The 11,082-nt window shown below is 42.5% G+C and overlaps 1 protein-coding gene across 1 annotated transcript in view; it reads right to left on the bottom strand.

The window, feature by feature from the left end:
• Window positions 1-1,002: 1,002 nt before the first annotated feature.
• Window positions 1,003-11,082, bottom strand: part of LOC126285144 (ras-like protein family member 10B) — a 234,204-nt gene continuing 224,124 nt past the window's right edge. Inside the window, exon 5 of the mRNA XM_049984460.1 lies at window positions 1,003-9,103. Coding sequence (XP_049840417.1) covers window positions 8,800-9,103 — 304 coding nt within the window. The 3' untranslated portion in view covers window positions 1,003-8,799. The remainder of the gene's footprint in view (window positions 9,104-11,082) is intronic.

The following is an 11,082-nucleotide window of genomic DNA, read 5'->3' as shown; positions in this document are numbered from 1 at the left end:
TAACTAGATCAAAAGTCTTCCAAGAGGGAACAGAAGGAGTTTGCCAAAAAGGAAGCCTACATCTTCCGATTTCAAAACCTGTGACTTATTACTAGCCGTCTTCGATCTTAGTAGAATCCGTAGTGAGTGCGTCCGAAAGCGTGCTGTGCACGTTTTTGGTCACTTGCTGTGGATATGTTCACAAAATAAAGACGGTTTCTCTGTATTGTGTTCACTGAATGGACGTACTACGAACTGTTTCTCCGAGATATAACCGTCACTGCTGAAATTTATTGTCAACAACTGAGATATCTTGCAGACGCAATCCTCGAACAACGAGAAAGTCTGCGTGAAATGATGCTACTCCACGACAAGGCGGGCCCGCATTCTGCCAGACTGAAAAAAAAAGGAGTTGAGCTGGGAAGTCATTCCACACCCACCTTATTCACCTGATCTTGTGACCTCAAGTTTACACCTTTTCCACTCTATGTCGATCAACCTTCAAGGAACTTCCTTTCCGGCTGAAAATGCTCTCCAAACATGTCTCGACGAGTTCTTCGCCTCAAAACCATGTGCATTCCACAGTCGTGGGATCGAAAAGTTACCCCAGCGTTGGCACACTGTTGTAACTAGTGAACTAGAATATATTAAGTCTCTGTTATGTGTATCTATTGTGTTTATCAAACGTATGGGAAAACATTACGAAATTATTTACCAACTTAATCTTATCCTGTATGACACAAACCCATAACTATTTTTGCTGTGAATATGTACATGGCCACATTGCAGGTGATTTCCACCAGCATTCATCGATCATAATAGCCCAACGAACGTCTACACAGTGATCGTCGAATGTCTGATGCGTTGTAACGAAATTTAACTTCGGTTTCATGTTGCCACAAGTTACTTATGCCACCTTGTAGCAAACAACTTTGCAGAAGAAATAACTGGGGTTTCCTCAGCTGGTAACCTGAAAAGTAAAATAACTACATCTAGAGGGCAACTGGGAAGTAAATACAAAGATTTTGAAACAACCAACATAACATTTTAATTTCATAAAAAAGAGTAACAGTTAATTCCATCATAACTGTAATTAAAAGTTGCGTTTTGTATTGCTGTTAATTAGACAGGGCACTTAACTTAATTAGCGCCATGAGCACCGAACTTGTTAAGTAGCTTCACCCTTCAAATGAAAATAAACTTTCGCCGCGAGCTGTTCAGCTTCAGTATAAATTCTGCAGGACTTTATTCCTGTTCCAGGGCATTCATTCTCGAGCTTTGGCTGGAAGCTAAGTCATCAGCTTTGTGGTAACTGCAGAAACAAGAAAACCTCGACTTTTGTTCATATCCTCGTAGGTTCGCCAATACTGGAACTGAAGACTGAAAACGAAATTGATTCTCAACTATGAACTGACATGAACTCGCGGTTCAGTTGGTATTTCGTGTATCCTCGTTATATATGAATATTCTATTCTCAATCGGTACTTGGCAGATCAACTGTTCCACATAGTCTGAAACGCCCTGGTGAAAGGCTTTTTTTGTCGTTCTGGGTAGAAAATCGTGAAACGGATCGAGACACTAAAATGGGAGTTCAAAGTAAAGGTTCAACTTGAGCCCGCGCGCTACATTTTGTTTATATGAAGATACGTTTTTGTAAATAGACAGGATTATGATGGTACGTTGACCAACGAACAAAAGAAACGATGTAACGTTCTTTCCATTCACTCAGTTCTGGAAGATTACGTGCATACATGCCTGTAACTCATATTACGTACCTTGTAACAGGTAATTTCTTCTGATTTGTTGTTTTTTATGAAAATCTGAAACGAAGAAAATGTGTATCGCCTAGAAAGAATAACAGCTGACGAAATTTACCGACTCACGTACGCGGTAGAGAGTACTGTCTGTGCGTCTAGTAATTTGGGGTTTTTCCGTATCGTTTTATACAGCTAACTTAAAAAAAAAATAGACCATGTTTCTCAGTTTCTCATAATGAACTTCGTTGCAGTTGGAATTTCTGTTGCTAGTCAATTCTGAGAAAAACTGTAAATGTGGGTAGATGTTTACTTTACAACATTCCTTACCTAAGCCACTTCGTCCGTCACTGTTTCAATTATTAACATCTGATTTTCCGCTCATGAGGGACCACTAATAACTTCATCTCTCACTGAATGAAGTCACTCAATACACTGTCGTCTTTAATGTTGTTAATTAGTCGATCATCCTTTGGTAGAAATATTTCATAGCACAGTTTTACAGCTATTCTTTCCAACGAATACGTATCTCTTCGCCGTCTATTAGTAACATTCCCTCTAGATATTTAATTACTACAGATTTAGTTCTAGCTTCGCACTGAAGGACACTGATTTTCGTATACATTTGACTTTTTTTTTGCTTTTTTCCTATTTCCTGCTGCTTTTGCAGCATTACTTTTGACTCATGTCTCTTTTTCTTCTCTGGGCTTGGTTGTTGTGTGATTTTTATTTCATCTTAAGTCACCTACATTGTTTTCCTATCTGAGTGTGCTCCTTTCCCGAGTTAGGAACAGTGCTTCTTCTGTCACCCTAGGTTTACTGAGTACGAGTTCCCTTTTTCCTAAAACCTCATTTTTACTTAAGCTATCTTCATCTTCATATAACGCCACTGTATTGTCTGGTCACTTCACTATGTATTCTTCCTGGTCGTTTCTTCAAAAGCCATCTTTGTTGATTCTTCTTTCGAGCCTTCTACTCTCCATTTATTTCTAACAAAATCTCTTGGTTCTTTTAAATCTAATGCTGGATTTGGCTAACTCAAGTACATGGTCACTATCAGTGTCTGGACCTACCTGGATAACTTTGGTATGGTTTTATCTGACTCCTGTTCTTTTGCTTCACTAGTATTCAATCTAATAGCAATCATCTTTTGTTCGGCGCCTCCCACATGCATCTTCTTCTAAGAGTAACTTCAAATAATTTGTAATAACCATATAATTTTGACTGCAGAACTCTACCACCTCTCACATTTATTTCCCCCGCAGTCAAAATTTCCTACAGTTTTAATGCCTCTATGGAACTCCACTGGTGCATTAAAATGGATGATTATTTCGACGATTTCTTTGTTTTTCTCTGTTGTAATAGTTTATTATTATCTTCATACCCAGTCTCCACATCTTACTAGTCACGAGCCAAAGTTGGTAATCATATCTGAAGTATTACCAAGTCTGCAGGTGCTCTATTTATTTTAACTATCATTAACCAGTTGCAGACATCGTAATTACTGGTCTTTCACTTCATTCAGTTTTCCCGCATTTTGTGTTCGTACATTTCATGTTTCCATCTTCAGGCCGTTGTAGTGATATTTCGCTTGGTTATGACCTGAGAAGTCTTCACCTCGCCTGTCAGATCTTGAGTTAGGAGATCCATGATCAGTACTTAATTCCTCGTTAAGTCAACTTCCAGGGTTGGATTCTATTTGGAATATTCTTAAGATCCTAATTGTAGTTGTTTGCCATTGTTTTCTTCATTCTGTGACGTTGATCAAGGTGCAGTGGTTCATCCGCCTTTAGGGGAGATTTATCACCCCAAGGACAAAAGGGTACCCTGATCTAAATTCGCTCGTCCACCCTCGGATAACGCTGCTGGCGAAATTGGGGGCCACTTATACAGGTGGCCAATCGGTCTTCTTTTAGTGGTATTTAACGACAGGCAAAGGTTACTGTGAGTGAATTGTCACCCGAAACCCACACGAGTGACATACAAAGTGCTGAATGTACATTGTCACTTTCCTATCAGCTGCATGTACAAAATCCACGACACTTTTGACCGATATTTTCTTGCGTCTGCTGTAATGGCACTCGAATTTTTCCGAGTGATGACGGATAAACTTTACGCCACATTATTGTCTCTAGACGTATGGACTCATGCTATGTTGACAACAAAAGTTGTGTACTGTGCATCTGACGCTCATTCCAGAGATATTCCTACTCAGCGATAAAAGCCTAAGATTTTAATGTGTTAGATATTAAACAGTCCTGATATTCAAAATCAGAGTTGTAATCATAGGCCAGCCGGAGTGGCCGTGCGGTTATATGCGCTACAGTCTGGAGCCGAGCGACCGCTACGGTCGCAGGTTCGAATCCTGCTTCGGGCATGCATGTGTGTGATGTACTTAGGTTAGTTAGGTTTAATTAGTTCTAAGTTCTATGCGATTGATGACCTCAGAAGTTAAGTCACATAGTGCTCAGAGCCATTTTTTTGTAATCAAAGCTATCCAAATTCTCAATATTGTAAAAATTTCAGTGGCACAGTAAGACTTTGTTGCGCAGCAATGCACATCGACCGTATACAATTATACGGGAGCTAACTTGATACATGCAATGAGACATGAATTAACATTGACAGATGTGTGATTTCGCCGGTATCTGCAGCTGAACTGAGTATTGGTACGTTAAGAGCGAGAGAATATTACAGTCATTATTATAACTTAAATCAGACCTCAATCATACGAAAAATAAAATAAAATTTTGTACAACATTTTATATTGCTAGTAGCTAACCCCAGTAATAATGTCAGCATCTTATCTAAAATACTTTTTAAGACACATAAAATTATATAAAACACCGACTTCATAACTTTCATTAATAACTTAACTTCTTGAAAGTTATTTATGACGGGTAAAAGTCAGAAAAGAGCGCAGACTTGATATACATCCTTCAATAACTCATTAAAACACATTCTTTAGAATACAATTTTACGTAATAATTTATGTTTTGCTAAAATTATGAATTGTGTTAAACAGTTCTAATTTCATTTGTTCTGTTGCTAGAGCGAATGAGAGGATAAATGTTACTTATATGTGATGTATGAAGCAGTGTAATCGTAACGAAGGGTGTATGAACATGGAAATTTGCGTATGTGTTGCAATTATGAATCACTTACGGAGGGGAAATTGCGTATTGTAAAGAATCTAGTTTACGATACTCTGGAATCTTCAAACTTATTTCAGATTTTTTTCTGAAACATATTATGTGATAATTTTGTCTAAATGAATTTCGGAACGGGACCGACACAGGGACGGAATACACCGGGTTGGGTGGATCAATACTGAAAGCTGACTGACTGCGTAGGGATTCAGCCAACTAGAAGAAGATTTGATGTGCCTTAGGACTGGGGCTGTACTCCGAGCGTGAGTCGGGAAGTGTGAGTCGTCGTGTCGCTATGAACTCTATACAGATTTATAAATTCCGAGGAACAGCTGAATTTAGGATCTTCTGAGGTGTCAGAAAATTTACAAGTATAGAAATAAATGACAATTACAGGAATTCTAATTTTTTTCTGTGCAAACTGTGATTTTATTTTCGAAGAACAAAATTCTGCGTGGAGTGTCGTGCATCCTAACCATTTGACACGGCGTGCATATTTTCGGTGTCACGTCAAGGTGAAAACCTTAGACTGGCTACTAAGAAGTGATTGCGCTGTAAGGATGAATGAATTAATACAAACTGTGTTCGATTTCGTGCTTTATATTGAAAACTACAAGACATTACGGCTTTTGTAGCAGATAATTGTACTGAAGGTGACAGCATGTACCAGAATTTATAGCCAACGACCTTCGCTTACCTAGTAGCTCATTCAGATTAGATATTTCAGTTATTTTGCAGCGGCTAGTTTTTTTTACAATTTTCTTGTCGAGAAACCTTCTACGTCGCGCCGGGGTAAGCGTGTATGTTCAGAAGTCAGCATTTTTCAGATTTCCTGTGTATTTTCCAGGGCATCTTGTACTTTTATTGTTTACTTTCTTCAATGTATATCGTTATCTGACATGAAGTGTTAAATGTTACGAGGAATAAAAATATTCAAAGTTAATACAAAATGAATTCACAGTATCACAGGCCAAAGTAGAAAGCCTTTCTTGGAAATATGTTCCTGCTTACCAGTATTATTTCACACATTTTTGTTAAATTTTTCGAGGTTAATTTTCCTGGGAGTCTGTTCCCTTGGAATGGTGCAGTAAATCAACTACATTACCTTTTTTATTGAGAAACATGTTTGGTAGGCTGTTATCTTTTTTAGGCCATGGCTGTTAGTCTTTATACCTGTAACAATGTTTGCCCTAAGTGACACTGAACCTTTACTTACTGGATTCTAGCTGTCGGTGCTTTGAGCAGCAGATATGCACATATTATGTTAAGTGTTACTTATCGAATTATCAAGAAGCAGTCAGCTCTATTTCCATTTTACTGATTTTCATCTACAATTTAACACAGCTCCTGATGACGATGGCATAAAGTGATTTGATATTTTTCGGTTGGTTCTGGAACACTCCCGGAATCCCAATAGACACATTTTTTGGTCCGTTGGACGTTGAGAATGACATATTAAATGTGCCTCTTATGTACTGTGAACTTCAGAGAAAGGTTTGTGTTCCTGATATTGGACCTAATCATCCCCACTCTTCCAATCAATATAACAGGTTCTTGTTCGATGCACATTCAGAACATCTAAATACTAGATTCTCCTCCAAATACGCAGTACGAGGTGATTAATAACAAGTATGCCCTACCCCATTAGGTATCAAGGAATCGAAGTTAAATGTATGCTTTGGAGTAAACATAGGCATTTTGGGCATCTCTCCATATTCCAGTATCTTCATATGTGAGCCTTATGTGCGTGGGTAGCACATTTCATACTTTCATCTAGTAGATATTTCTAATTATGGTAATGAAGAGTACAACTGAGATGTTCAGCACTCATATCTGCCTAGTCATTTGCTCAAAGTTCGAGATATATTTCAGATTGTTGTCGGGATGAATATTTCCTGCAACCCGAGGGAGATGATTGCTGTGCTTCATAGTTCCATTAAATGTCTGAAAGTAATGTATTTGGTGTTATTTGTATTTACGGTAGTCATCAAATAAGCTATGCTCTTTATAATACAGTCGAAGTAGATGACTTCCTGGCCCCTGATTTTAATGGCTGCCCTGCATTCTGCCTCCATCCTGTGGAAGTTAGTTTGATTACTCGCAGAAAACATAATTTGGGATGCTCGGTGCTACCTTTATTCCGATAGTCATTAAGGTAATTCACTGCTCCAAATCACAAGTACTGTTAGTCATAATAACTCATACAACTTGGAAATTATAGGGTACTGCAAACAGTACTGAAGGTAGGGACAGCCGTGAGAGTAATCGAATGAAGGTGGGTGCGTTGCTTATGACGGTTCACTGGACTTCACGTGTGGAGGGTGTTGATAACCTGTTAGGGTATATACTGATTTTGTCACGAGCCTCAGAAAACTAGCATCAAATGCATTTCGAAATTTTCCGGAAGTGTGCTACCCTGCGAGGAATTTTATGGCCCAAACATTAGTGATTCACAAATGTACATACTTATGTGTTCGCATAGGGGCTCTCACCTGTGCGGAGCACTTCAGCCATGGCTTCGCTTCTGCAGCAATGAGACACGGGTTCTCCTCAGTAGGAGGAAATTTAGCTGATGGAAACCTGTACTCAGGGACTTGATCGTACTGCAAACCATTCCGTTATTGGGACAATCGTTAGAGTAAATTCAGGGCTCAAAACCTCAAATATGTGTAGTCATATCGGGCCATACACCTGGGAAATTGTATGGCACTAGACACATTTCTTAGAAACAGCGACGAGACAGCCTAGTACACTAGGGTCGTATTTTAGTTTACCAGTCATATCTATACACAGAATTGGTTCAAATGGCTCTGAGCACTGTGGGAGTTAACTTCTGAGATCATCAGTCCCCTAGAACTTACAACTACTTAAACCTAACTAACCTAAGGACATCACACACATCCATGCCCGAGGCAGTATTCGAACCTGCGACCGTAGTGGTCGCGCGGTTCCAGACTGTAGCGCCTAGAACTGTTCGGCCACTTCGGGTGGCTACACACAGAATTATGGAATTTCTACACTTCTATACAGTATATATGTCTTGTTAGTGTACGTTTTGCTGTCGCCATGGACATCATTTATGGACACAAGAAATTACGTGCGCTTGCATCATTGATGACCGAATTTATATTTGTGTGTGTATGGGGCTGACACCTGTCTATGAAGACCAGAGTCAGTGCTTCGGTTTAGGTGCAGTGGGACACAAGTTTGCTTATTCAGATGACATTTAGTCAGTCGACTCTGTCCTCAAGGTTTTATCCTTATTATGACCCATTGCTTTAACATGATAGTAATTAGAGTCATTCCAACACACAAAAGTACAAGTGGTTTCGGTCTTATATCTCGGAGAAATATGGAACTACGTATATTGCTCGTTGTTCGGGCAGATACGAAATGAGTCCAATGAATCGGGGTACATTGGTTTTGGCTGTCCACTGTGCTCGGTTTGGACCAGTGTGACGTACCAATTTGAAGATGTGCTGAATATATTCATTTCTGGACAGTGTTAATATCTTGTTAGTATATGAACTGCTATGTGACAAATTTCAGAAATGCACCGCTACACGAGGAATTTTAAGGGTCTGCACGAGTGATCCATCAGATGCATATGTACGTGTCAAAGGCTCGTGTCTGATCTGGAAAGATTTGAGCGACTGCACAGGATATTCAGTAGGGTCATTCCAGTGCTCGAACTACAAATTGTTTAAGTAGTGTCGTCTCACGTATCTGGGAAACTGTACGGTATCTCACGCATTTCTCAAGTAGGTGTAGAGCCACGGGACGAGCCCAGCGAACCGGGATTCTTTAGTTACTGCCGTGTTCGGCCTGGCGCGACGTGACGGAATTTGCTACTGCTGGGGTGAGAGCGCCCGCGCCGCGCCCCTTGGCGGCCGGCGCTGCCCGGCGGGCCGCCGGCGTCACAGGATGCTGCACTTGTTGCGGTCGAGCGCGCCGTGCAAGTTGTCCATCATGGGCGAGGTGGCGTCCTTGGCGGAGTGCAGGGCGGCGTCGACGGCGCGCGTCACCTCCTTGAAGACGGCGACGACTCGCCAGTTGTACTTGGCGCTGCACTCCACGTAGGCGCACTTCCAGTGCTTGCGCACCAGCGTCACGATGTCGCGGCGCCGCTCGCGCTGCTGCTGCTCCAGCGCGGCCGCCGCCGCCGCCGCCGCCGCCGCCGACGCCGCCCCCGAGCCGCTGCCGGACGCGCCGCCGCAGCCGCTGCCTGCGGTACAGAGAGCTGCCGTCACCTCAGAGAGGCCAAATCGCCCTGTGTTGCGCGATATTACACTACTGGCCATTAAAACTGCTACACCAAGACGATGATAAATGGGGATATATATTATACTAGAACTGACATATGATTACATTTTCAGGCAACTTGCGTGCGTAAATCCTGAGAAATCAGTACCCAGAACAACCACTTCTGGCCGTAATAACGGCCTTGATACGCCTGGGCATTGAGTCAAAGAGAGCATGGATCGCGTGCACAGGTACAGCTGCCCATGCAGCTTCAACACAATACCACAGTTCATCAAGAGTAGTGACTGCCGTATTGTGACGAGCCAGTTGCTCGTCCACCATTGCACAGACGTTTTCAATTGGTGAGAGATCTGGAGAATTTGTTGGCCAGGGCAGCAGTCGAACAGTTTCTGTGTCCAGAAAGGCTCGTATAGGACCTGCAACATGCGATCGTGCATTATCCTGCTGAAATGTAGGGGTTTCCCAGGGATCGAAAGAAGGGTAGAGCCACGGGTCGTATCACATCTGAAATGCAACGTCCACTACTCAAAGTGCCGTCAATGCGAACAAGAGGTAACCGACACGTGTAACCAATGGCACCCCCATACCATCACGCCGGGTGATACGCCAGTATGGGGATGACGAATAGACGCTTCCAAAGTGCGCTCACCCCGATGTCACCAAACACGGATGCGACCATCATGATGCTGTAAACACAACCTGGATTAATCGAAAAAATGACGTTTTGCCATTCGTGCACCCATGTTCGTCGTTGAGTACACCATGGCAGGCGCTCCTGCCTGTGATGCAGCGTCAAGGGTAACCGCAGCCACGGTCTCCGACCTGATAGTCCATGCTGCTGAAAACGTCGTCGAACTGTTCGTGCAGATGGTTGTTGTCTTGAAAACGTTCCCATCTGTTGATTCAAGGATCGAGACGTGGCTGCACGATCCGTTACAGCCATGCGGGTAAGATGCCTGTCATCTCGACTGCTAGTGATACAAGGCCGTTGGGATACAGCACGGCGTTCCGTATTATCCTCCTGAACCCACCGATTCCACATTCTGCTAAGAGTAATTGGATCTCGACCAACGCAAACAGCAATGTCGCGATACGATAAACCACAATCGCGATAGGCTACAATCCGACCTTTATCAAAGTCGGAAATTTGATGGTACGCATTTATCTTCCTTACACGGGGCATCACAGCAATGTTTCACCAGGCAACGTCGGTCAACTGCTGTTTGTGTATGAGAAATCGGTTGGAAACTTTCTTCATGTCAGCACGTTGTAGGTGTCGCCACCAACGCCAACCTCGTATGAATGCTCTGAAAATCTAAACATTTGCATATCACAGCATCTTCTTCCTGTCGTTTAAATTTCGTCTATGTACCACGTCATCTTCGTGGTGTAGCAATTTCAATGGGCAGTAGTGTATTTGTAAGTTTCCTACACCTTCCAGATACCTCTGAACATAGTCGCCGCTCCAACGTATACGTTTGTCGTAACAAATGGTTCAAATAGCTCTGACCACTATGGGACTTAACTGCTGTGGTCATCAGTCCCATAGATCTTAGAACTACTTAAACCTAACTAACCTAAGGACATCACGCACATCCATGCCTGAGGCAGGATTCGAACCTGCGACCGTAGCGGTCGCGCGGCTCCAGACTGTAGCGCCTAGAACCGCTCGGCCACTCCGGCCGGCCTTCGTCGTAACGTTGTTGCAACTTTCCATTACCAGTCATAAAAGGCAGCCGCCTGTGTTTTCTTCCATCTCTCTACAATGGTCTGTAGATCCTTGTCTGTGCTAAAATGTTGTCTTCACAGCGAGCGGCTCACGTGAGCAGAGATGAGTATCAGAGGAAGACAAGTCCCGCCTGTACGACGGGTGATCAGACACCTCCCACTGAAAACGCAGTAGGGGCATCCTCATTGCCCCTGCGTGTGCAGCCGAG

The sequence above is a fragment of the Schistocerca gregaria genome, chromosome 8, assembly GCF_023897955.1.
Source record: "Schistocerca gregaria isolate iqSchGreg1 chromosome 8, iqSchGreg1.2, whole genome shotgun sequence".
Taxonomy (NCBI): Eukaryota; Metazoa; Arthropoda; class Insecta; order Orthoptera; family Acrididae; genus Schistocerca; species Schistocerca gregaria.
Note: the sequence above shows the minus strand (reverse complement) of the source record. Positions and strands in the feature narration are given on the sequence as shown.